At 41.3% G+C, this 26,262-nt stretch overlaps 1 protein-coding gene and 1 pseudogene across 3 annotated transcripts; both read right to left on the bottom strand.

Annotated features, from left to right (window-relative positions):
* Positions 1-2,054: 2,054 nt before the first annotated feature.
* On the bottom strand, positions 2,055-14,881 carry LOC117415818 (zinc finger and SCAN domain-containing protein 31-like). 3 transcript variants are annotated; one of them, XM_059026789.1, is made up of 5 exons: positions 14,806-14,881; positions 14,418-14,485; positions 6,282-6,365; positions 4,732-5,604; positions 2,055-4,591 (listed from the first exon to the last, which is right to left on the bottom strand). In XM_059026789.1, the coding sequence occupies exons 4-5, from the start codon at positions 5,567-5,569 to the stop codon at positions 4,566-4,568; spliced, it is 864 nt and encodes a 287-aa protein (XP_058882772.1). In that variant the 5' UTR covers positions 5,570-5,604; positions 6,282-6,365; positions 14,418-14,485; positions 14,806-14,881; the 3' UTR covers positions 2,055-4,565. The 3 variants fall into 3 exon arrangements, with proteins under 3 accessions (XP_058882772.1, XP_058882771.1, XP_058882770.1); XM_059026788.1 differs by having other exon boundaries at positions 2,055-5,604; XM_059026787.1 differs by lacking the exon at positions 6,282-6,365 and having other exon boundaries at positions 2,055-5,604.
* Positions 14,882-17,476: 2,595 nt separating this feature from the next.
* LOC117415817 (zinc-binding protein A33-like) lies at positions 17,477-21,723 on the bottom strand (annotated as a pseudogene).
* Positions 21,724-26,262: the final 4,539 nt, after the last annotated feature.

Genomic DNA, 26,262 nt, shown 5'->3' with positions numbered 1-26,262 from the left:
CTCGCTCCACTGGCTCCCGATCACCGCTCGCATCCAGTTCAAGACTCTACTAGCCTACAGATGCCTTGATCAGACTGCACCCAGCTACCTCCAGACCCTCATCTCTCCCTACACCCCCACTCGACCTCTCCGCTCCGCCTGCACTAGAAGACTGGCTCTACCTCCGCTACGCTCCCCTGCCTCCCGAGCCCGCTCCTTCTCCACCCTTGCTCTGCAGTGGTGGAACGACCTTCCTACAGATGTCAGGACTGCCCAGTCCCTGACCACATTCCGGCGCCTCCTTAAGACTCACCTCTTCAAACAGTACCTGTAGAACTCCTCTGTTTGTATCCTGGGACACTTTCACCCTTCATTTAAATGTGCTTTATTTTGCTCTTATCTGCCCCCTATTTTACTGCATTTAATCCTGTACTTCAGAATATTGTAATCTGCCAAGTGTTTAACCTGTAGTATTTTGTACTTAATCATATCCTGATGTAACTATCACTATTATCTGCTGTATTATTGAATTGTGGTTTGTCACACTTGAGAATTATTGTATTTCTTGTTCTTATTGTATGACTTATATTGTAACACTTGAATGTATTTGTATTTGCTTGGATAAGGGCGTCTGCTAAGAAATAAATAATAATAATAATAATAATAATAATCTACCCATTAAACGATAGGAATTGTATTTCAATCCCATTGCACTGAAGCAGGGCTCCAGTATACAACATGCTTGGAGTGTCTCATTATTTAAAACACTCAAAGCAGATTCATCCATTCAAATTCATTCAAAATCAAAACAGTTTTTGCTCCAGTGCAAACTTTGCACCACTTGGAAATATGACTCCTATTGCATAGCAGCAGTTTCACCCATTCCAGGTTTTACTGCAAGCTTGATTAGCCACAGTGTATAGGTAACAGAATTGGATCAAACTGCTATGCAATTGGATTTCCATCCCTGAAACAAATAATTAAATTTTTTTAACAAGGTGTTGTTTCAGCTTGTGTTTGCACTGGTGCAAGAGATTAGAGGCCATTCTAGTTAGTATCTTATACTTTGGGCTTCTGTTTTTAGGCAGTGTTTGCTCCAGGACTTGTAGACTGAGGGTCAATGTGGACCCCTCTCAATTTTGGGGGACATTTTCTTCAGCGAGGGGGTGTAGGGACGAAAAGCTGTAACGCAACAATTCAGTCCACGCGTCGAGTTGAATCAAAGTTTTATTGAAGGTTCCCAGCAGGCCATACAGAGCTCCAGAGACACACTCAAACACTTTATCGGTGCAAGGAATGTTCTGCCGGATTAGTACCTATGGGGCGGCTTTATACATTCCATTCGTTTCACAATACACCAATAGCAATCTTGCACACAGGAATGTTACCTCCTTGTTCCAACCGGTAAAAACAACTTAACTAAGGCCCTTTCATCAGCATTCTTTCTTATCACACTATACAATCTTCCTCCACCCCACAGTTCCACCCTTAGTCCATTCCAAGTCTTCAGGGGGTCAATATGTTTGCTTCAGAACCAACCACCATTTCTTATTTTTGTTTGTTTTAAATATGCCAACAGAGTTTACAGAACTATTGTTTCTGAACAAAAAATCAAACTATAAAGCTGTACAACCAAGGTGTCTGTCAATACTCACTGTCACTTTTGGGGAAAATATTGGGAAATGTGTCACAGCGATGCTGGTGTATCACTGAGTAGAGGACATTCATTGTACCAAATCAATAGAACAGGGGTTTTCAATCTTTTTAAGCAGCGTACCCCTTTCCAAAAAATGTAGTCCACCGTGTACCCCAATCTGAGATAGGCATAACAAAATGAAAACAGAAAAAAAGTCTGTACAGTAACATGATACAACAAAAAATGCACAAGCCTTGGAGTGTGTGATGGATACAATTATAAAAGTTAACAGTATTATAAGGGGAAAAATATATATTTACTTTTGGATAAAAATAGTCCCTCAAACAGATTTCCAGCTGTTGCAAACATCATCATTTTATTGTAATTACTAATTACTAATGCTAGCCTCAAACTCAGAAATGACATTGGCCTAGTGATAGCAAATGGCAATCGTGTATTTTTATTGATAATAAAATTACAGAAAATAAGGCAAAGAAAAGTTCATTATCCAAGCATCTCTACAGCTGACCTCATTAAAAAAACATATTATTGGCATTTTTAAATTCTTGGTGACAAAATGTACAGCATTGATGCTAATTAAAAAACAATAAAATGCTTACCTAGTATCAGTGTGATGGATATCCCTGCTTGTTACCACAGATTTTTTCACTGTATTGAAAGCTAAAAACTCTTACAATCACACCAGACGTAACAGCTTGTCAAATTAGACCGCATGGCAATACTACGGTTTCTGATTTGCCATACATTCTGTATTTTGAAACCAATAGTACTTAACTTTAAATCGGGTCACTGAAAAAAGAAAATATTGTTTTGCAGGCACGAACGCATACAGGAAACAATAAGACTAGGCTTTTAGTTTTTTAAAATATGTATTTTTTTTATCGCAGAGACAGACTGCAGTAACTGCCCAACTATTTATATGACATTTAAACGAAAGGGCTTATTTAAAACCTACACATTTAATATGCAAATTCGTCATGTGTGCACGGAACGCTCTGTCACAGCACATCAGTCTGGTGGTAGTGATTAAACACTGATTACATGACCAAAGTTTGCAATAGATTGGCAAGTGGTACAAAATAAATATTTGAGTTTTCAGAACAATTTTTGCTATATTTTGGTGTTGTTGATATGATATACACGTATATTTGCTTCAGGTACGGTACTGTATTTAATTTTTTTCAAGGTTAAACGATGGCCTGTGTTACACAGAACACTACACTTAAAATGTCAAATATACAATATGTATATTGTTGGTTTTGTGGATTTCCTATATTTTAATACTGCACATAATGATATGGTTTTGAAAATGGTACTTACCAAAACTGTGACTGCACGTGAACTGTATTACATAGTAATTTCCTTTATTCCGATTCCAGTGGCGTTTTCTCAATGCAAGATGTATTATATACAGTGCTGTATAAAATCACATAGACTGTATATATAATCTTTTATCATGCCCTTATAGACCTACTGTCAAAATGGCCAAGAGACAGTTGGTGCTTAAAAACATAATTTTGGAAGGTGCAAGCGCATTCTACTGCACTGGAGAATAAAAGCATGGGAGTTTAATTATGAAAACACAAGTGTAAACAAACAAGTCTTGGGGGGGGGGGGGGGGGGGAGTGCTGGCATAAAAAAAGATGACCCTGTCATCAGACCTGTCATGTTAATACAAAATGCATTAATTTACTGTGTAATGATATTGCGTCTGGTCTGGGAAGTGGGACACACGGGCGCGTTGACAAATTCAGCGGGACATTTTTTATTTCAGTGGGACATTGGCTTTTTCGGGTTTTATTAATTGTATTTTTCGGTGCTTATTTTTAGCTATTTTCGAGTTTTATGTAGTTCGGGGCTTTCGTTTTTGATATACTGTTTGAAATGAGTGTTTTGTTACTTTCCAAAATGCTTGAACATTTTTTTTTTCTGTCAAAATATCGACAGTACTTGCACACTTAGGTTGTACCTTCTTTCTTTTGCTGTCTTCCACAGTAAAATCCCTATGGTCACGGGCACATTCTTCTGGGGTTTCTGTCTGGAGGCATTTTTCTACATTTCGTCACAATTCTGTTTTAAATCCTCTGTATCTTAACTGTAATACAGCTAGAAATCCCGCTAACAAACGTCCATCCTGATTGTAATCTCGTTTTAAATCATGCAAGCGTAGTCTCCAATAGAAATGTAGGAATGTGCTGTCACTCAGTGGTTGGAGCGGGTTCAAAGTATTGAGAACTAATCAACCTAGATTGCTCCAGTCAAAACCCAACTGTATAAATGGGTAATTGTATGTAAAAATAATGTGTAAAAAAGAATGTAATTGTATGTAAAAATAATGTGATATCTCGTAACAATTGTAAGTCGCCCTGGATAAGGGCGTCTGCTAAGAAATAAATAATAATAATAATAATTATAGATGCAAGTCAGGAAGGCTGGATATTGCCCAGCAGCACTGGGAAATGTATTTATTATTTTTGTAGTAGGTTTTATTTTTTACTGGGAATAGATTAACAATTTCCACAGTTTTTTCCGGTGTTTTATTGTGTTTATTGGCTATCCACCGATTTCATTATTTTTGTGAGGGGTGTTTTATTGGTTAAAACCGAAAATCCGAAGTCCTATACCATGTACAGCTCATATTACATTTAAAAAATAGGATAAATCTTATTGGCAGCTTTGTTTAATGGGTTAGGTTCGTATCACACATATAAGTGATCAGAGAAAAAGATTGGCATATATTTCATATGTGTCCTTTCTAAGTAGAATGACCCTGTAACTCTGTCCTAAATCCTCACAGCATGATGAGAGATTAATTTCCAATTCAGTGGACCTGAATCCCAGGGCTCTCCAGTTCATTCTGAAAGAATGGGTCTGTCTCCTTCAGTTTGACACGCTCCCCTTCTCAGTGTCTCTGGATTCAGGCTGGCTCTCACTCCTGGGGATCCCCTTCATTTACTGCAGGGTGAGAGAGAGACAAGGAATCACATAACTCCCCACACACACAAACAAGCATGGTGGAGAGGTGAGGGACTGGGAGGGAGGGAGACAGGCTCCATTGTGAATTCTCTTGTGTTTCTTTAGCTGTCTTAACTCACTGAAACTGCCTCCACATTCAGTACAGTGATACGGCTTCTCTCCAGTGTGAATTCGCTGATGTGCTTTTAGGTCTCCTGACTGACTGAAGCTCTTCCCGCACTCAGTACAGCAAAATGGCTTCTCTCCAGTGTGAATTCGCTGGTGTCTTTTTAGGACTCCTAACTGATTGAAGCTCTTCCCACATTGAGTACAGTGATAAGGCTTCTCTCCAGTGTGAATTCGCTGGTGTCTTTTTAGGCTTCCAATCTGACGGAAGCTCTCCCCACATTCAGTACACTGATATGGCTTCTCTCCAGTGTGAATTCGCTCATGTGTTTTTAGGCTTTCTAACCGACTGAAGGTCTTGCCGCATTCAGTACATTGATCTGATATCTTTGGCCGGGATATGTTTTCTGATTCCTTAAACAATAACTCAATAGACCCCTCTTTAATGTGGACAGGCTCCAGTATATTTTCCTCTTCTTGAATATTTACAGGCTCCAGTTCAGTCTCTTCCTCTTTAATGTGGACAGGCTCCAGTTCAGACTCTTCCTCTTTAATGTGGACAAGCTCCAGTTCAGTCTCTTCTTTAATGTGGACAGGCTCCAGTTCAGTCTCTTCTTCTTTAATGTGGACAGGCTCCAGTTCAGACTCTTCCTCTTTAATGTGGACAGGCTCCAGTTCAGACTCTTCCTCTTTAATGTGGACAGGCTCCAGTTCAGACTCTTCCTCTTTAATGTGGACAGGCTCCAGTTCAGTCACTTCTTTAATGTGGACAAGCTCCAGTTCAGTCTCTTCCTCTTTAATGTGGACAGGCTCCAGTTTAGGCATCTCCTGTTTAATGTAAACAGAGTCCATCTCTGCTATTTGGCTTTCACCTGGATAATGCAGTTCTGAAAACAGAAAATAAAATATTAGTATCATGATCTGTTCTCTACTGGTGTGTACACCTAAGACTCTGACCTGAACTGGCTTAAGTTCGATCAGATTCAAAGATTCTTATCATTTGAGCAGGGTTGGGGTCAATTCCGAATGTGTTGGTAAACTCCAATTCAATTCAAGAATTGGAATTTGAAAAGAAAACCTTCAGGATACAGAATTGGAATGAAATGAAATAGAATTTAATTCCATGAAATTCCACTCATTTTAAAAAGGTTGAATGTCACATTTATTTTATACATCTGTTGAAGGGTGGTGGGTAATTCACTGACACACGGGAGACACAGGTGAATTTGAAGCACCGCACAGGTGCCCAGTTTTATTATTTTGTGGGTAGTTCCACTTTTCAGCCCACAGAGGGTGCTGTTGACCGCGGTCTGCCTACCAACGATGGTAACACGAGCCACAGCAATACCAGAGACGGTAACAAATACACGGACACACGCACTCACAGGTGCGCAACAAAAAGAATAAGCAAAAGGTGAAAGGAACAAGGTAAAAGAAAATACAATAATAAAAACTACAAACAAAAGGTGCTGCACTCGGCAGCTTCACCCCAACTGTCGCTACTCGCATGGCCCGGGTCTCAGTCCTACACTCACTGCTCCCTCAGTCTGCTAAAAATACTTACGGGGTCTGGCCAAGCTTTTTTTAATTAGGATTTTGTCCCGGCCGTTCTCGGTCCTGGACCAGAGCTTCCGCACGCTCAGCACATCTTAAAAGGGCAGACAAGAGGGAAAAGCAGAATATTATTTTATAGGGCCAGCACTCCCCCCCCCCCCCCAAAGACCCGCCTCTCAGCCACTTGGAGAGGACGAAAGCCCACACACCCTCTCCCACTTCTCCGTATCACTGCCATGACTAACAGGCGGATACTGAACAGCTGCTATCCTCTTCCTGCAACACTTGAACACAGCAGAAGAGTCAGCACATGTCTCCCCTGTTACACATCCTTCCTCTCAGAATGGCACCACTGGTCCATTCGAAAATCCTACACCCCCATGCCTTCCGAGAGAAAAAAATCTGCGTTTTGATGCAGCTTCCCTGCTCGGTGGACAACCCTGATGGCATAGGGCTGCAGGGCCAAGAACCACCGTGTGATTCTGGCCTTCATCCAGTGGAGCCATGCTAAGGGGGCATGATCCGTAACCAGGGTGAAGTGTCGCCCCAGGAGGTAGTACCGGAGTGACTCGACTGCCCATTTTACTGCGAGACACTCCTTCTTGATGGTACTATAGTTATTCTTGTGGTGAAGGAGCTTCCTGCTGCTATACAGGACTGGGTGCTCACTTCTCCGCACCTCCTGAGATAACACTGCCCCAAGACCTGTCTCTGACACATCCGTCTGCAGGATGAACCTCTTACTGAAACCTGGACTGCACAGCGCTGGCTTACAACACAGCCTTCGCTTCGAAGCGAGAAAGACCCTCTGGCACGGCTCCGGCTCAGCGGTCTGATCTGGCCACCCCCTACTCGATACCTCAAATACTCCGACTCACTCTTCCCAATGGCACATTTCTTTGGGTCAGCAGTGAGCCCAGCCTCCCGGAAGGATCGCAGCACCGCCGCCACCTTACACAGATGACTTGGCCAATCCTCACTGTGGATAACCACGTCATCTATGTAAGCAGCGGTGTACTGCTGATGGGGCCGCAAAATTATCATTTGTTTATTTAGCAGACGCCTTTATCCAAGGCGACTTACAGAGACTAGGGTGTGTGAACTATGCATCAACTGCAGAGTCACTTACAACTACGTCTCACCCGAAAGACGGAGCACAAGGGGGTTAAGTGAACTGCTCAGGGTCACACAATGAGTCAGTGGCTGAGGTGGGATTTGAACCGGGGACCCTCTGGTTACAAGCCCTTTTCTTTAACCACTGGACCACACAGCCTCACTATGTGATGATGGGCTACTTAAGTCTGCCCCGGGACAGACTCAAGACATTTGAGCAGGTCCAACATATACCAGACTGTATTGGTCAAATTGTCCTGCTGTTCCTCCCACATCTCTCTGACCAGATCGAGCACACCCCAGGGTCTCCGCCCATACAGCAGCTCGAATGGGGAAAACCCTGTAGAAGCCTGGGGCAACTCTCTGATAGCAAAGAGAAGGGGAGGAATCAGCTGGTCCCAGTAACGCACATGTTCTTAAGGGTCTTATTAAAGCGCTCCACAAGACCATCGGTCTGAGGGTGAAACGCCGAGGTCCTAATGGTCTTAATCCCCAAAATCTTACATGTTCCGCGGATTAGCCGGGACATAAAGTTGGTACCCTGGTTGGTCAGTATCTCCCAGGGGATCCCCACCGAGGAGAAAACCTTCACAAGCTCGTTGGCAACAGACTTAGCGGACATAGATCGGAGGGGTATGGCCTCTGGATAACGCATCGCGTAATCCACAATGACCAATAGGTGTGTATCGCGCCGCACTCATTTCCAATGGCCCAACTATGTCCATCCCAATACGCTCAAACGGAGCTTCCACCAGGGGCAACGGCACCAGTGGTGTTCGTGGGACAGCTCTCGGGCTTGCTTTTTGACACTCTCCACACCGTTCACAAAACCGTCTGACGTCACCATCTAACCCCAGCCAATAGAACCGTGTCACGAGCCTCGCTTTGGTCTTGTCCCTTCCCAAATGACCAGAGAGGGGAATAGTGTGAGCAAGCTGCAGCAAATCCTCCTTAAAGGACTGAGGGATGAGCAACTGGTGACGCACCTCCCCCGTCTGGGGTAATTTTTCAACGCGGTACAAAAGGTCTCGATCAATTTCAAAAGTGAGGGTGCGTGGCGGCGCGTCTGGGCTCGACCACCTGACCATTAACCACAGCTGCTTGGTCAAAGAGCCTGACCAGCACGTCGTCACGTCCTTGCTCGAGTCGGAAGTCACGGGAACAAACTAAAAAATCAGCTCCCATGTTGTTACATGCCACTAAAACGTTTAAAAATGAGTGACATGTAACAACATAGGAGTGAAAAACTAAAGGATTGAATAATGGATGAAATGAAAAACAAATAATTAAGGACTACTGTAGCTTGTAAACATCTCATTATAAAAATGCAAAAAAAATAAGTTTTGAAAGCTTTGAGCCATTCAGTATTCAAAATTATATATTAATGCTATTGCAATCAGTATTGTTTATAGTGCTATAATATAAAAGTATATAGTATAAAATAAATGTGGCATTTGACTTTTTAAAATGAGTGGAATTTCATGGAATTAAATTGTATTTCCTTTCATTCCAATTCAAATTCCAATTCTATAGCCTGAAGATTTTTTTTAAATCAAATTCCAATTTCAATTCTTGAATTGCATTGGACTTTACCAACAAATTCCAATTCCATTCAGAATTGACCCCAACCCTGTATTTGAGCCCCCGTTTACACCTGAGCACAGACCTAGGTTGGCTTTGACCCCATATGCACACGCATATCCCCTGAACTGCAGTGCATGCCCGATGACATCATATCAACCACCCCTTGTGTGAAGACATTTCTCCTCCCAGAACACAGAGGGCGGAAGTGTTTAAATCAACAGCAAGCCTGTCATTTGTGTCACTTGTGTGTTTCTACTCCAAGGTGGTCGTTCCGTGCCAATTAAGATTTCATTCTGTCATCAGAAATGGAGCGGAGCATTGAAAATGTGCAAATCAGACGTTTCAATAAACAGGTGTTATTGTCTATATAAAAACAGTGTTATTGTCCATATAAAAATCAATAAAACCGATTTCTGCGATTAAGGCTTAACGACTCAGGAATTTCACCAAAAACACCACATAAACACACACATTTTAAAAGCGCCCCACCCATAAACACACACAATTTAAAATCTCCCCACCCATAAAAACAAACATTTTAAAAGCTCCCCACCCTTGAAAACACAGTTTAAAAGCTCCCCGCTTGCAAAAAAACCCACATTTCTGTAAGGATTGTTTTTGACAAGCTCTTCCCTTGAAATAAGTTTTTTTTTTTTGTATGACTGCTGCATGTATTAAATACTATTGAGCTTTGTGGATGATAAATGCACTGTATTTATTTTGAAAGGGATTACAGTACCTGCTCATGATGAGACGCAAGATATGTAAATATACTGTGACAATCTCTGGGAGGTTGGAGGTAACTTGTGTGAGTGGTTTAGGGGCAGGGGATGTGCGGTTGGGGTTGAATGACTGATGATCTCTGGGAGGGTGGGGGTCCCTCAGGGGGTAACTTGTGTGAGTGGTTTAGGGGCAGGGGATGTGCGGTTGGGGGTGAATGACTGTGATGATCTCTGGGAGGGTGGCGGTCCCTCAGGGGGTAACTTGTGAGTGGTTTAGGGGCAGGGGATGTGCGGTTGGGGGTGAATGACTGTGAGGGCATACTAGAAGCGGGAGGCGGGGTGTAGGGAGGAAGGGATGCGAGTGATTGGGGGGCAGGGATCGAGCGAATGGTAGGAGTGACAGGATAGAGAGTGGAAGTGAGGAGAGAGAGAGATAAGTGTAAAGAGGAAAAGGGACAATGGAACAAAAAGAAATAGCAAATCAGCACTTTATTTAGTTTGCTCTCAGTACTCTTCCCTTGTTTATATTTAATTTATTGTTTAAATAAATACGGGGTCAAGCTTTTAAAAGACCTATCATGTCTGACTCCATTCATCCTGGAACCCAGCAACCTATTCATTTTAGATCTGCAATATAACATGTGAACATGCATTCTCTAGTCTAGCACCAACACTCCAGTTTATAAAAAAGATTCATTCCTCTGAATCAGGACATTGCCACGAGCAATATTCCATGCTTGAGTCGTTAAATCAGCCTCTTTACTGAATGAACGCTGAAAGCAGCATCTGCCCCTGATCCAGGAGGATATTCACATGCTCATTATGATGTTTGAGGCTGCTCCTCTTGTACAGGCTACAGTGTGGAAGTGATTTGTTGCTTACATCTGTTCCCAGTGAAAGCAAACTCTTTCTCCCAGTCTGGTTTAAAGCCTGACTGGGAGAAAGATGCTATTGTCTCCACAAAATGAACAAGCGCTTCATTCAAAATGATGAAATTTACTTTCAATTGTACACCCGGCTTCGAAATACGCATGTGCCAGTGAGCGGTGTGGAAAGTCAACAAGTGACGAAATATCACTGCCGTGAACATGCAGGCTCAAAGAAACAGGAGAGAGAGAATTAGACAGAAGAAGAATAAATTAACATGAATGAATAGAGAACAATAATAATAAGTGTTGTGTTTATTTTTACTTTCTCTTTGTTTTTGATTATTATTCTTTGCGCACAGTGTGCGTCACGCAGCATTTCACTGGGAGACGCACTTGAACTGCAAAAGAGAGGAGTTTGGCCACCTCTGCTATATGGTTTAATGATGTTGCAAGTTTACTTTAAAAAATACACTCTTTATATATGAGTGTAAACGATCCATAGCACTCACAGGTTCGTGCCCCTTTAAAATTACGACCCAGGACAGAGAAATTGGGTTTCAAGCGCGGTTGCGCTATTTTTAATTAAACACAAAACAAACACAAAACAAACCTAACTCCGTTTTGGAGCACTTACTACACTGGTTATTCCGACTAACTTGCAGGATGGCTAAGCCGTTTACCTGTCACTACAAACAAAACAAACTACGCAGGTCTCCAGCACTTACTTTTATATGACTGCTCGGAAGCAGAGCACCTCTCTTCTGCTTCCTTCTACTCAGCAGCCTTGAGCAGACTGACTGCTCCTCTTAAATACCCTGCACCTGGCCCCAATTCTTAATTACTGCCCAGGTGCAGGGGATAATTAAATAATAACAATTAAATTAAACAATAGAATAATTAACAAAACAAAAGGTGCTTTTTTTTGTTCCATTTTACTCTTCAGGGAGGTTTTAACCCCCTCCCTGCTGTCTCACTCAACCCGCTGCCTTACAATGAGGTAGAAGCTAAACTCATAGGTAGAGGATAAAGTCATATCCTTTCAGATACGTTTCTGTAATATTAAGGAAAAATGTAATAAAAACAATAAACAAAGCATTCCACACAATTACAATCCTGCCAAGGAACACACTGACTGCTCCGACACACTCAGTTACAATTAGACAATACAAGGAACACATTGATTGCTCTGACACACTCAGTTACAATTAGACAATACAAGGAATACACTGACTGCACTGACACACTCAGTTACAATTACAAAATACAAGGAACACATTGACTGCACTGACACACTCAGTTACAATGAGACAATACAAGCCAAGTATAAAGCTGATTTAAAAGTGGTAGGGCTGTAAGGGTTTAAACAGTAAACGTGGATTAAAAATATTTGTTTAAAATTTGTATTCTACGTTAAACGCAACTTAACAGTAAAATATATTATCAATTTATTTTGCATGTTTTCCACAAAGACATGCTTCCCTTTCTATATGCATACAGGAGAAATAACACGGTGTTAGAACACTGGCCTAAGTATAAGTGTCTTTGTTAGATGTTCTCCGAGTTAACTAGCATGTTACCTAATTAACCTTTTGTCACCAACTATTGTTAGCAGGTGAGGGTCCATGATTACTATAAATATAGGAAGCATAGGCACAAGTTTGTCATTCCTGAATGTAAGGGAGCAGAAAATGGCAAAATACACTCAGTTAGCAAAGAAAAAAGACTGTAATTACTTTAAGAAATGAAGGTCAATCTTTAAGACAAATCGCAAGAACTTTGCAAGTGTCTGTAACTGCTGTGGCCAAGACCATAAAACAATTTGAAGAAACTGGCACTCATGAGGACCGAACAAGGTCAGGCAGGCCAAGGGTGACCTCAGAATCAGAATTTGAGTCACAAGTCTGCGAAACTGACCATTAACTGCCCCTGAAATACAAGCTCAGCTAAATGCTACTAGAAGTACAGATGTTTCAACATCAACTGTTCAGAGGAGATTGCGTGAAGCTGGCCTAACTAGAAGAACTGCTGCAAAGAAATCATTGTTAAGAGTGCAGAATAAGAGGCAGAGACTTGCCTGGGCCAAAAAACACAGAAACTGGACGTTTGAGGAGTGGAAGTCGGTCTTATGGACCGATGAGTCAAAATTTGAAATATTTGGGTCCAACCACCGAGTATTTGTAAGACGCAGAGAGGGTGAGCGCATGAGTTCTGCATGTGTGGTTCCCACTGTCAAGCTTGGAGGAGGCAGTGTCGTGGTCTGGGATTGCTTTGCTGGTGACAGAGTTGGTGATCTTTAACTGTCCATGGCTAGCTTAACCAGCATGGCTATCATAGCATACTTCAGAGGCATGCCATTCCATCAGGATTACGGCTAGTTCATTCTTCAGCAAGATAACGACCCGAAACACACCTCAAAGTTGTGCAAGAATTATCTGGCGAAGAAGGAAAGTGAAGGACAACTCAATCTAATGACCTGGCCTGCCCAGTCTCCAGACCTCAATCCCATAGAACTTGTATGGGACAAACTGGACAGAAGAGTCAACGCAAAGCTACCCACAAGTGCCCTATATCTCTGGGAATTGCTGCAGAAGAGCTGGGAAGACATGTCAGGTTTTTCTGCTGAAACTTGTTAACCGAATGCCTCGTGTTTGTGAGACTGATATTAAGAATAAGGGTGGCTATTTTGAGGAATCCAAGATTTAGAGACAATTTTCAATTTTTTGAACATTGCTTTGATACTCCTTATGTTTTGTTTTGTATATTGTAACATGTGTTTTCATTTTCAAGTATTTACAGAAACGTATACGACATAAAACATTGTCAATTATGAAAAAAATCTAGTTTCCAGTGTTCTCAAACTTTTGACTGGTACTATATATGTATATATATATATTCTTCGGTTGTTTAGATGTTCGTGTGACGTACTCAATAAAAAAAAAATTACATCTGACTGTTTCTGCCTTCGTTATACTATTTACAGTGTTTTGAATGCCGCCGTCAGAAAGACTGCTGTGGGTCTTCTAGGTGTGAGTGTTTCTCCGGGTCTTCTAGTGTTAATACTACAGCAGTGTTGGAGAGGAAACGTGTGCCACTCGTTCATCAGGTTTGGGTCGGGTCGGGTCAGGTCTAATAACAGGTGTTTTACTTCGGGTCGGGTCAGTTTGATTTATTTGGACCTGTGATGACCTCTACCCCCAGGTGACGGAAGCAGTGCAACACTATGTGAAAGCAAGGCTTGGAAACCTTATTAGAAAGTGTGGCTATTATAAAAACGCGTTTCTTTCCCGTAGCAATATTAAAATCACTGTGAGATGTCATTCCACAGCACGAGTTTGGAATGGAGGTCTCCCTCAGTGTTTTAAATAAAACGAGTAAAGGAAACAGAGATACACTTCATTGAAAATATATCTAAAAATGATTTCAAACATATTAAGGACACAAAGCCAGTTTGGGATAATGGGATATGCTCAGTATTCACGTTTAGGAAAGCGCTTCTGTTACAATCATTACGGTACACTGCAACGCACTCTGCAGTCACTGAAATGATAATTATTATTGTATTATTTATTTCTTATCAGACGCACTTATTCAGGGCGACTTACAATTATCACATTATACATTATTTCACATTATACAGATTACAATATTTATATATATTTTTTACATACAATTACCCATTTATACAGTTGGGTTTTTACTGGAGCAATCTAGGTTAAGTACCTTGCTCAAGGGTACAGCAGCAGTGTCCCCCACCTGGGACTGAACCCACGACCCTCCGGTCAAGAGTCCAGAGCCCTAACCACTACTCCCCATAATAATAACTATAGTAACTATTTGACACCGAAATATATATTTTACCTGCTTTTTAAAAACTCCCAATCTCTGCTTCGGATTCCGATTCGTAGGCTGTAACTTCCAAGCTGTCTCTGCAATAGAAAAAGAAATATGCAGTTTAAAAACAGCCAAACCGCCAAAGACTATATTTACCCGCTAGTTGTTTTCCAATCAAGCAGTTTGTCTGCAAACCCGCCAATCTGTTAGCACTGTGCCCGTGGCACGCAGACTGCAACTGGGGGATGTGAATAAAAACAAACGCGCTGGCGCAGCCACGCCGCTTCAGAAATACAGCACACACATAAAACAATGCGCTCCTACCCACAACAACCCGACCCTTTCAAAATAATACAATATAACAGCTTCCTGTAGTTTTAAGACATATTTTACAACTCAATGAACACTCGCTTACCTCCTCTCTCCTCTCCCTCAGGGTCTGAACGGGTCTGTCTTAAGTTCCACAGAACGGGGGAGGCGCTGCGGAACGAGGAATATACCAATCGCAAAATACAAACTGTTCAGTGGGGGTTGACAATTATCTAATATAGACCGCAAAGGGAATCGTGATCTTTTAATAATAATAATAATAATAATAATAATAATAATAATAATAATAATAATAATAATAATAATAATAATTAAACATCGTAAACGAGCTGTTTTTAACTCATATAGCTTTTTCCGCAAAAACAATTTGAATTCAGGTAACTCCCGCGCCCCTGCCGGAGTTGGTATAGCCCAGGCTTTATGAATCGGGACGCTGTGACCGAAGGCAGCGGCGCCAAAAGTATGTGTTAATAATTTTAAAATACTTAAATATCGTGTCAGGACGCGTAAACCTTTTGCACGTGGAGAGACATTCACAGACCTGGACTATCTGTAACGCGCATTTAAAGATTCGCGCAAATGGTAGAGCTTAGTATCCGAGAGGTAGCGGGATCGAAAAAATATGCATACACATTGTTTTAAACTTATTACAAACTTGAATGCTCAAATGAAGACTTCTGAGGGTAAGATAAGTGACAGTAAATGTCAGCAAAAACTAAATAGAAAAAACTGAAATATGTTGATTGCATAAGTATTCAGACCTGTCAACTCAATATTTGGTGGAAGCACCTCTGGCAGTAATTACAGCCACAAGTCTTTTTGGGTAAGTCTCTACCAACTTTGCACACTGGCTTGGTACAATTTGTGCCCATTCTTCTTGGCAGATTTGATCAAGGTCTCTCAAGTTGCTTGGGGATCGCAAATACTAGAGGTAAACCCTGTTTCAGTCTGCTAAAGACTTAAAACTGGGGGCGAAGGGTGAATTTTCAGCAGGACAATGATCCAAAGCACAAGGCCAAAGCTACACTAGAGTGGCTTAAGAATAAGAAAGTGAATATCCTTGAGTTGCCCAGTCAAAGTCCTGACTTGAATCCTATTAAGAATCTGTGGAAAGATTTGAAAACTGCTGTCCGTAAGCAATCCCCAAGCAACTTGAGAGACCTTGAGCAAATCTGCCCAGAAGAATGGGCACAAATTGCACCAAGCCAGTGTGCAAAGTTGGTAGGGACTTACCCAAAAAGACTTGCGGCTTTAATTACTGCCAAAGGTGCTTCCACCAAATATTGAGTTGACGGGTCTGAATACTTATGCAATCAACATATTACAGTTTTTTCTCTTTAGTATTTCCTGACATTTACTGTCACTTATCTTACACCTGGAAGTCTTCAGTTTGAGCATTCAAGTGTGGAATAAAATATTAAGTTTAAAAAAAATGCATCATTTTGTAATTTCACAAAATGGGACACCATATGAAGGGTCTGAATACTTTTGCAAGGCACTGTATTTGTGTGTGTGTGTGTGTGTATATATATATATACAGTACCAGTCAAAAGTTTGAGTACACCTGCTTGAAACCATGTTTTTCATGATTATCTATGCTTTTAACTGTATAAACTTGTCTATAAAACACTTAATATTTCATTATACCAAGATTTCTTTCTGTATTTCGATTCATGTGTCGTTATCCACTAATACATACAAAAGTGATGTGTATGTAAGTATATATTAAATACAACACAGAATCACCCCACATGAGTTGTGTGCAGGCCGCGCTCCTCGGAGTCCTGCTGGTCTTTTACTTCAGCACAGCCGAGCGCTGCTGTGAGTTCAGGCTTGTATGCGTACTTGTTACTGTCAAGGTGTGGGGCAATTATTCACAAAACCAGATACTGCTTCCTGTCCCCATTAGTCTGGTCACTGCACGTGTACTTTATAGAGAAAACTATATAGTAATTAGTGAAATCTATAGTAATGAATAGAAATATGTCCCGCTGTAGATCTTATACAACACTTAAATAAATAACAAGGTGTTTTTAGGAAGCATTTTTATTCGAATTAGAAGCAGACCAGAGAGCCTCTTCAGAGAAGGAGAGGGAATGTTCATATCATTAATGAGTAATAACCAAGACTTTAAAAAACATGCTCTTCCTTTCATGAGCTTAACAGTCCAGTTCAGAATGCAGTCATGAACCAGAGCTCTAAGAATGTGACCCAGGCTTCTATTCTAGAGCTCTGTGAACAGCTGACTCCACCTCCAGTCCTGTGTGCAGCTAAGGGAGTTTAAAGCTTCATGTGGGATCCTAATACCTGCTGCACAGGGAGTGAATCTACAGTGTGGAGGCAGGAGAAATGAGCTTCACCACATTCTAGGGGAAATTAAAGAATGGAAATACAAAAGAAAAATGAAAGGTTACATCATGTAATGCCTTGGTTGTTAACAATCTTTATATATTATATTTGAATAGATAATATCATGCACAATGTGGTATCATAACCTTATTAGATTTATAACTGACATGAATTACTGTACAGAGTTGACTGTCAGTCAGCACTATTTTAATTTGAGTTAATCAATCAATCATTTTATTTTTATATAGTGCTTTATATGGCACAAGGGTGGTGTTGAGCAGTCAGCAGGAATCATGTATTTACTGTGTTTCTATTGGCTGCTGTCAGAGTGACATGATATTATACCAATGAGACCCCCACCACCCCCCCATACACCCCCCCCATACACCCCCCCCCCCCCAGCACCTTCAGTAAACGACACAACCTGCTCCTGTTTATACTGTATACTGCTTATACTGTTTATACTGTATACTGCTTTACAGCTCAACCCTTTAACCCAGGAGGAAATGAGCTTCACCGAAACTCTTCACCTGTATCTGCCACACCTCACACCCCTATCAGTGTGCTGTGGCCAAACAGGCTTATTATTATTATTATACTTCCCTATTGTTTATCCTGAACACATTGGGCTAGTCCACTTTTATAACTGCCTTCACAGGGCACACTCTGAGAGGGGCAGAGTTAGCAAGACCAGGCCAGAAAAATGGAAACATTCTCCCAGTAAATCTGTGTTTAAAAGTGTAGATGGGTCTCATATCACTGGAGTCAAAGAATGCCACCTCCCCCTCGTCACAGTCCAGCTGCACTCTGATCTTCTGGGGCTTCTTCTTCAGAGTGAGTCGGGTCCCTGGTGAGGTCAATGCCCAGTACTCATTCCCATCCCTCAGGACTATAGTCCAGTATCCTGCTCCTGGGTCCAGGTCCATGATCCCTTTCCTCTGGCTGGAATCTTTTGTCACACCCAGATCCCAGTCAGTTTTGTTTCCAACTTCAACATCCCAACAGTGTTTCCCTGAAGTGAATCCCTCTGAGCCCAGCACAAAAACACGCTGATCAAACCGCTGTGGGTTGTCAGGAAGCTGCTGCCTTTCATCCACTTCTCTCACACTTGTTAGATCCTCAGACAGTATCAGTTTAGGGTGTGCTGTGTTGGGATCCAGAGTTACTGGAACTGAAAGGAAATGAGGAGACAAGATTAGAAATGAAAACATCTACCTGCATGCTAAAGCATATTCCATTTAGCATTATCATGCATCATTTCATTAATATTCAACATCAAATCATTTTAAAAGCATAATTTTGCCTGTCAATTTTGCCTGTCATATCTAAAGAACAGCATCTAAACCTGTTTAAATCAGATCTATTCACAGCGTGTAAAAACCCAGCCCTGATTGGCTGAGAGGGTGTACAGTATATAAATGCTGAACTAATTCTCATTGGTAGAGAGACAACCCTATACATTTGCTCAGAGAGGGGTGTCTTTATTTCATCTGGTTCTGGTCCTGGTTTTGTATAGCGTATAGCTGGATAGATACAAATCCAGCCAGCACTAACATTCTTAGAGCTCAGGGAGCATTCCAAGACAATGGGTTGAACTCAGAGAAGTCTGTGTTCTACTGCAGTGGTTTCTTTACAAGGAGTTTCAATGCAGACCAACCTGGGATCAGAAAGCCTTGTGCTCTCTTGGAATGCTCTTCCAGCTCACCTCAATACTATGAGCAGCTCACAGTGTTTAATATTGAACTGAGAGATGATCTCTCTGATGGATACAAGTGTATTTGCTACAGGTCTGTACATTTCATGGTGTATTATTATTGATTGTAGAGAGCTGTATCTTGCTGCTTACACACATTGTGGATTGTGGTTATATGCACCCCCCCCCCCCCCCTTCCTCCTTTGTGATGCTCCCCACAGGACTCACTGCATTGAACAATCCCCAGCATCTTCTCCCACACTTTGTACTTCAGAGAGCCCAGGTGCTCGGCTACATCTATCAGTGCTCCTGAAACACACTGTGGATCCTGCAGTGTGCGCTCGACTCTGCAATCATATTCAGGAGTTAGTGCTGCTCTGTGTTTGCATTCAATACAATACAAGAGAGGAAGACAGGCCTCATCTTACATACCTTCTCTGTGTGTCTTTGTACTTCTGAAACAAAGGAAAACAAAACAGCGTTGAAGTTCATTTCACAAGCATGACGTTTGTGTTTTTCTGAACAGAAGCACACATACCTGGTGGCACAGCACTAGTGGAATGGCAGCTCTGATAGAATGGTTTAACCCATCACTGGATATGTGAGTATCATACAAGTCTTGGCAGTCTCTATTACACAAACATGTGCAATCATGTGTTCCCTGTGCTAGTCAGTGTGCATTCACAATAAGAACACGTCACACACACAGTTAACATTCATATTGTGCTAGTCAGTGTGCATTCACAATAAGAACATGTCACACACAGTTAAAAAATCACTACCTGCAGGAAGAAGATGTCTCCAGCTTCCAGCTCCTGTTCTATCACTCTGATTGTGTCTGAGAGGGATGAGATTTCTCTTGTAATATTTTCAATCTTCTCTTTCATGATTCTTCCCTTTTGTTCCTCTTCCCCCCTCAGTGCAGCTATCCTGGCCTTTTCTTCATCTCGGAGAAACTGGTGGTTTCTCAAACTCTTCTTTTATCTGCCTCTCTGTTTCAAATATTTGCTTCTGCAACATATCAGTGAACATTTTAGACTTGCAATGGGTTAGGTTTTTGAATTCTTATTGAAAGGTGATTAGTAGGAAAACGATTCCCTTACTCTGATGATTTGCACAGTTATGTTGCACTGGAATTGAATCTTTTTAAACTTCCCCAGCTTGTCCTGCAGGAGTGGAAGTGCAGTCTTGAGCTGCTCCTGGAATTACATTGAAAACAGAGTTTGCCCCTTTAATATATTCCTTCTTCAGCTTGTGCTGAGCTTGTCCAGGCTGCTCCTTGTGTGCCCAGCCTGCATATGAAGCACCTCAGGTGCCTTCAACACGACCAATGCCTCTTTAGACTGGACTCCTGCTGGTCTATTTCCATGTATCTACAGCTCTGCCAGGTTTGGCATCACCCTGTAGAATTAACTGATTTTGTTTCATAAAGTTGAATGAAACCTGCTGAATAATGTTAGTCAATATATTGAATTACATATTGCGTTGTAATTTTCAATATATTTAACGAAAAACGGACACAAATTTTAAAATGTGACATTCCGAAATCTAACATGACATACTGTACTTTTATTACGGCTTCTGGTAGAGTTTTGTGATATCATTTTGTAGTTACTTTGATTACATGATGTTAAATAAAATATCTAAATTATGTTCATGTAGGTTTTTTTTAAAATTATGTCTCAATCATAATATTCTAGGTGATGTAAAACTTTTGACCACAGCTGCACTCGTCTGATTTATTAAGAACCTTCCTGCCCAGATCTCTAAATGTTTTCAGAATCAATTCCCTGCTGCCTTCCTCCCTGATCTGCAACCTTTTTTTCTGAAAGGTATGAAAAGAAATACAGACCAATTATATTCTTAGCAGTTTTTCATTTTTCTCACATTAGAAAAAAACATTAAAGACAAACATAGATAAACATGGGGGTTCTTATACTTTAAATTAAGACAGAGAATCTATACATATTCCAAGAATTAACATTGAAAACAACTCCATCCGAAGAGCTGAAAGATTAACAGTGAAAACAACTCCATCTGAAGAGCTGAAAGATTAACAATGAAAACAACTCCATCGGAACAGATGAAAGGCTACATTTAAAATGGTTCATTAGACCCATTATGATAAATAATAAACATGTTATACAGTATCATTGGCATATTTAAAAATACAAATCTCTTTGCAAACCTTATATTCCAGCACAGCTTCTTCGACCGGTATGACTTGATGACCTGCATGTTCTTTTGAAGTTTGACAAACAACGCAGATCAGCTTTTCTTCATCCAAGCAGAACAGCTTTGGTTTTTCTTGATGCTTCCTACAAACCGTTTCAGTAATCGGTGGGGATTTCTGGCTCATAAGGTAAGACTCTGCAATATTCTTTAGTGTAACATTGACAAGTGGCTTTTCTATGGAAGATCTTCTCCTGCAGGCTGGGCACTCCTGAGTCCCCTTCTCCTCCCAGTGCTGGCTCAAGCATGCTTTACAGAAGCTGTGGTTACAATGAAGGGTGACAGGATCCTGGAAAATCTTACAGCACACAGCACATGAAATCACCTCTTCCAGCTTAACAAAGAAAGACTCTGCCATTCTTAAACAAAGTTACAGCCAGTCCTCCTCTCTGAATTGTCTGCCTTCAACTGTTTCACTGCCCCACCCTGTTTACTGTAAGCATGTATCACACAGTGTCATTGTAATGTGATAGTCTGGTCATGTGAGTGTTTAATAAAGAATGTTGCATTAATTACATTTTAGGAACAAAAATGCTAAGATTAGTAAAACGATAATAATCATTATGACAGTGAGTCCATCCAAGTATGATAAAAACTGAGGAAGGACACATACGTAACTCGATACACAGGAACAAACTGCAGTGCAAACTGCAATACACAGGAACACACTGCAGTGCAAACTGCAATACACAGGAACACACTGCAATACACAGGAACACACTGCAATACACAGGAACACACTGCAATACACAGAAACACACTGCAATACACAGGAACACACTGCAATACACAGGAACACACTGCAATACACAGGAGCACACTGCAATACACAGGAACACACTGCAATACACAGGAGCACACTGCAATACACAGGAGCGCACTGCAATACACAGAAACACACTGCAATACACAGAAACACACTGCAATACACAGAAACACACTGCAATACACAGAAACACACGGCAATACACAGGAACACACTGCAATACACAGGAACACACTGCAATACACATGAGCACACTGCAATACACAGAAACACACTGCAATACACAGGAACACACTGCAATACACAGGAACACACTGCAATGCACAGGAGCACACTGCAATACACAGGAGCGCACTGCAATACACATGAGCACACTGCAATACACAGAAACACACTGCAATACACAGGAACACACTGAAGGGCAAACTGCAACTGTTGAGATGGTGAACTCTTCTCCTGATTCTTCTGCTTCTCACCTTGTTGATAGTAAATGAAGGAAGATGTTTATGAAACATTGGGCCCGAGTCACAACACTTAAAGGACAACCTTCATTTTGTTTAGGACCATTTTTAAGCATATTTTGATTACTTAAATCAAGTGTGCAAAACATTGTTTGATTTCCAGTTTCTCACTGTTTCAATTGGAGTGTGTTCCATCCTGGTAAAGAAAAGCAGGTAGATTCTCTTTCAATGCATTCACATTTACTGAAATATGTTTGCTTCACTATTAACAGGAATCCTGATGCACTTTCTCCCAACGCAGAGCTGTTACAGTGAAGCTACATCAACTAATAGTGTGAGTGCAAGCACTGGAGAGATGCAAAGTATTGTAAATGTTTAAATAGTAATGAAGGTACACTTTACCAGTCTCTAAATTAATGTTTAAAACAAACCCAGCACAGCGTCACTCCTCTTAACGCTTCACACACCTGAGCAGCAGCTTCCTCTTAATGCTTCACACACCTGAGCAGCGTCACTCCTCTTAATGCTTCACACACCTGAGCAGTGTCACTCCTCTTAACACTTCACACACCTGAGCAGCGTCACTCCTCTTAATGCTTCACACACCTGAGCAGTGTCACTCCTCTTAACACTTCACACACCTGAGCAGCGTCACTCCTCTTAACGTTTCACACACCTGAGCAGCATCACTCCTCTTAATGCTTCACACACCTGAGCAGCGTCACTCCTCTTAACACTTCACACACCTGAGCAGTGTCACTCCTCTTAACGTTTCACACACCTGAGCAGTGTCACTCCTCTTAACGTTTCACACACCTGAGCAGCGTCACTCCTCTTAATGCTTCACACACCTGAGCAGCGTCACTCCTCTTAACGTTTCACACACCTGAGCAGCGTCACTCCTCTTAACGTTTCACACACCTGAGCAGTGTCACTCCTCTTAACACTTCACACACCTGAGCAGCGTCACTCCTCTTAACGTTTCACACACCTGAGCAGCGTCACTCCTCTTAATGCTTCACACACCTGAGCAGCGTCACTCCTCTTAATGCTTCACACACCTGAGCAGCGTCACTCCTCTTAACGTTTCACACACCTGAGCAGCGTCACTCCTCTTAATGCTTCACACACCTGAGCAGCGTCACTCCTCTTAACACTTCACACACCTGAGCAGCGTCACTCCTCTTAACGCTTCACACATCTGAGCAGCAGCTTCCTCTACTGTTCTGTCATGTCTCCCTTTCTCTTTGAATTAAAAAGTCTTTCTCAATTACAATGTCAATACATAGAGTCACTCCCTTTCTCTGTGTGCCTGCGTATGTTTCAAGGGGACAGTGCTGTACTGAGTTCACAGTCCAGGGGCTGTATGTATAAAGGGTGTTTGTATATCTATAAACCTGACATGTGTTCTAAGGAGCTGTGAATGAATACTAATCAACAACATGGAGGCCCATTACACAGCATACATTACAGTTTTTCCCAATTGTTTACACACGTTTGCTGAATTTTTGGCTCATTTTCCCAAAACTCTAAACACAAAACACACAAAACCACAAACACAAAATGCAAAACTCTAAAAAAAAATGTTTTTTTGCATCCAAATGACACGCACACACGCGTCATATGAATACATCTGTCTACCAACCAACAGCACACTGATGTGCTCAACACAAAACACTACTATGAATATCCCATCAGTAGGTTTATGCCTTTTGCATTTTCAGTGTTACACTGTAGCCGGTTGTAAAAAATTGTCACAGTAATGTATACCTACTCAAATATATATAAATAAACACACACAAATGCAATACAGTAACAAAAACAAGTCATTTATTTCCAAAATGCAGTATTTTTGAACACTTGTGTTTTGTATGTAACACTTTCCATACCCAACAGGAGAAAACCAGGAAAAACATTCAGTAAGATAAAGGGTTTTCTGTACAAAAATAAAAAATGAAAGTGGCTCATTCTTTCAAAACTCTAAACACAAAAAGACAAAAACACATGCAAAATGTAAGACAAAAGAAATTAGCCTCCTATTTTGGTCTGGCCACAGCACCTCATCTACATCACAAGCGATGTTCTCCCTGGCTAAACAGCAGGGAAAGAATCTTCTGGAGTGACGGATCCAGTCTCCAAAAGCCCCCACGTCAACTTCACCACGTGCATCCTCCATTGCCTGGAGAAGGGAGGGGGTGGCGGTCATACACCTTCCATCACCATGCCGAAAAAAACTCTTCAATTGGGTTTAGGAATGGGGAATATGGTGGGAGGTATTGAACAATAAATTGTGGGTGGTCGATGAACCAGTTGCGGACCAGAGCAGCCCGCTGGAAACTCACGTTGTCCCAGAAGATAACATACCTGGTGTGAACAGCTGGTGTCTTCCACCATGGCCTAGCCGTCTCTCAGTTCTGCAGAAGATCCACAAATATGATATGATTGGTTACAGTAAGCTAAAATAATCTATTTTCTTTCAATATGAAATGACATTACTGTAACATTGGCCAACAATCACTGAGTAACATAGGCCTACTGATATGTCGGACTGCAGTATACTACAGTATACATACATAAAGAGCATAGTGTAGATGGTAGGTAACTTACCGGTTCTCATTTCTGAATGTACGGATGATAGATGCAACCGTGTAGCGGCTCAGGTTGGGCTGAACTCTCTGCCCAGCCTCCCTCATACTCAATCTATGGTTGAGCACATGGTCAACCAATGTGGCCCTGATCTCATCTGAGACAACTGTCCTTCCTCGTCCTCGTCCTCCTCTTCCTCCTCTTACTCTCACTCCTTGACCTCTACCTCTTGCTTCACCATTGACTTTTCCTCCAAAACAGGAGAGCTCATCTGTGGCCTTTTCTAGTGCTAAAGCTCTGATTTCTAAGTGAACAATTCAGCAACTAGTGTTTACACCTGTGAGGAGTGGGTGTTGCCAATTGGTGTATAGAGCTTGGCATTGTGATTGGCGTTGCTTTCCAAAGGGACTACAGAGATTTTAATTTTGAATGTTGTGCCTAATGTAGAGAACTGTGTGTAGTGTTTTGCAAAAAGTGTGATATAGAATTGAGTGTAAAGCAGGAATTGTGCTTGCAATTTTGCAGACTTGGTTTAGGGATTTGGTACATGAGTCTCAGGTTTTCGGTGATTGTGTTTCAAGTTCCAATTTTAGTGTGTAAACAATTGGGAAAAACTATAATGTGGAGGAGATCCAATGTGATGATCCTAATGTGATGCTTTCATTAAGAAATTGAATTGAACTGTCCATTTCATGGCTTGTATTGCTAAAATCAAATAGCACAATGAAAAGAGTATCACAGTTTCATGAATGCTGTTTGTTTTATAGCCTACTGATAACATTGTGCCATTTCACAATAGGTCCCAACTGTTTATATTTCTGTAGACAGAAGAAATAAAAAAGACATGTAGCTTGACTATTAAAGTATCTTTCATTTCACAATTAAAACATATTATACACATGTTCATGTGAACACCTATCAAATGATGACTGAATGAAATCAATCAGTACACTAATACCCCAAATGCAAGAGATCTTGGAGGAGTTCCCTTATACTGTCAGTAGCTCCTGCACACAAGAGCTCAGCACTGCTGTATGGGGGGGGGGGGGGGGGGGGGGGGGTAATTGCTTCTGCGCTAAACATAATGAGCTGAAGATGTAATAATAACAGGGGATCAATATTGTCGCAGATGACCCTGAACCAGTTATTATGTGCAGTAAAACATTAGATCCTTTTGCATAGATGGCCTTGGTTGCAAGGATCTACGGTTCATTGATAGATTCAGATTCAGTTTAAATGTGTTTGCCCGCTGATGATGAAAATGCAGAGACAGGAGCCCAAATAACAAGATTTAAGTTTTTGCAGGTATCAGGCTTTTAAAGACTGTCACCCACACCTGATAGCAGAAAATGATTCACTGAGAGCAGAAACTGACCCAAGACTGTCACATCTACTGGAATCAGGCTGATCTTTGGGATTCAAATTGAACATTTGTGAAACTGCAACAAATTTTTA

Source organism: Acipenser ruthenus, chromosome 7 (assembly GCF_902713425.1).
Source record: "Acipenser ruthenus chromosome 7, fAciRut3.2 maternal haplotype, whole genome shotgun sequence".
Lineage (NCBI taxonomy): Eukaryota > Metazoa > Chordata > Actinopteri > Acipenseriformes > Acipenseridae > Acipenser > Acipenser ruthenus.
Note: the sequence above shows the minus strand (reverse complement) of the source record. Positions and strands in the feature narration are given on the sequence as shown.

Coding starts and splice junctions, on each gene's coding strand:
- LOC117415818 (XM_059026788.1), bottom strand. CDS start 5,569: ATGGACTCTGTTTACATTAAACAGGAGATGCCTAAACTGGAGCCTGTC.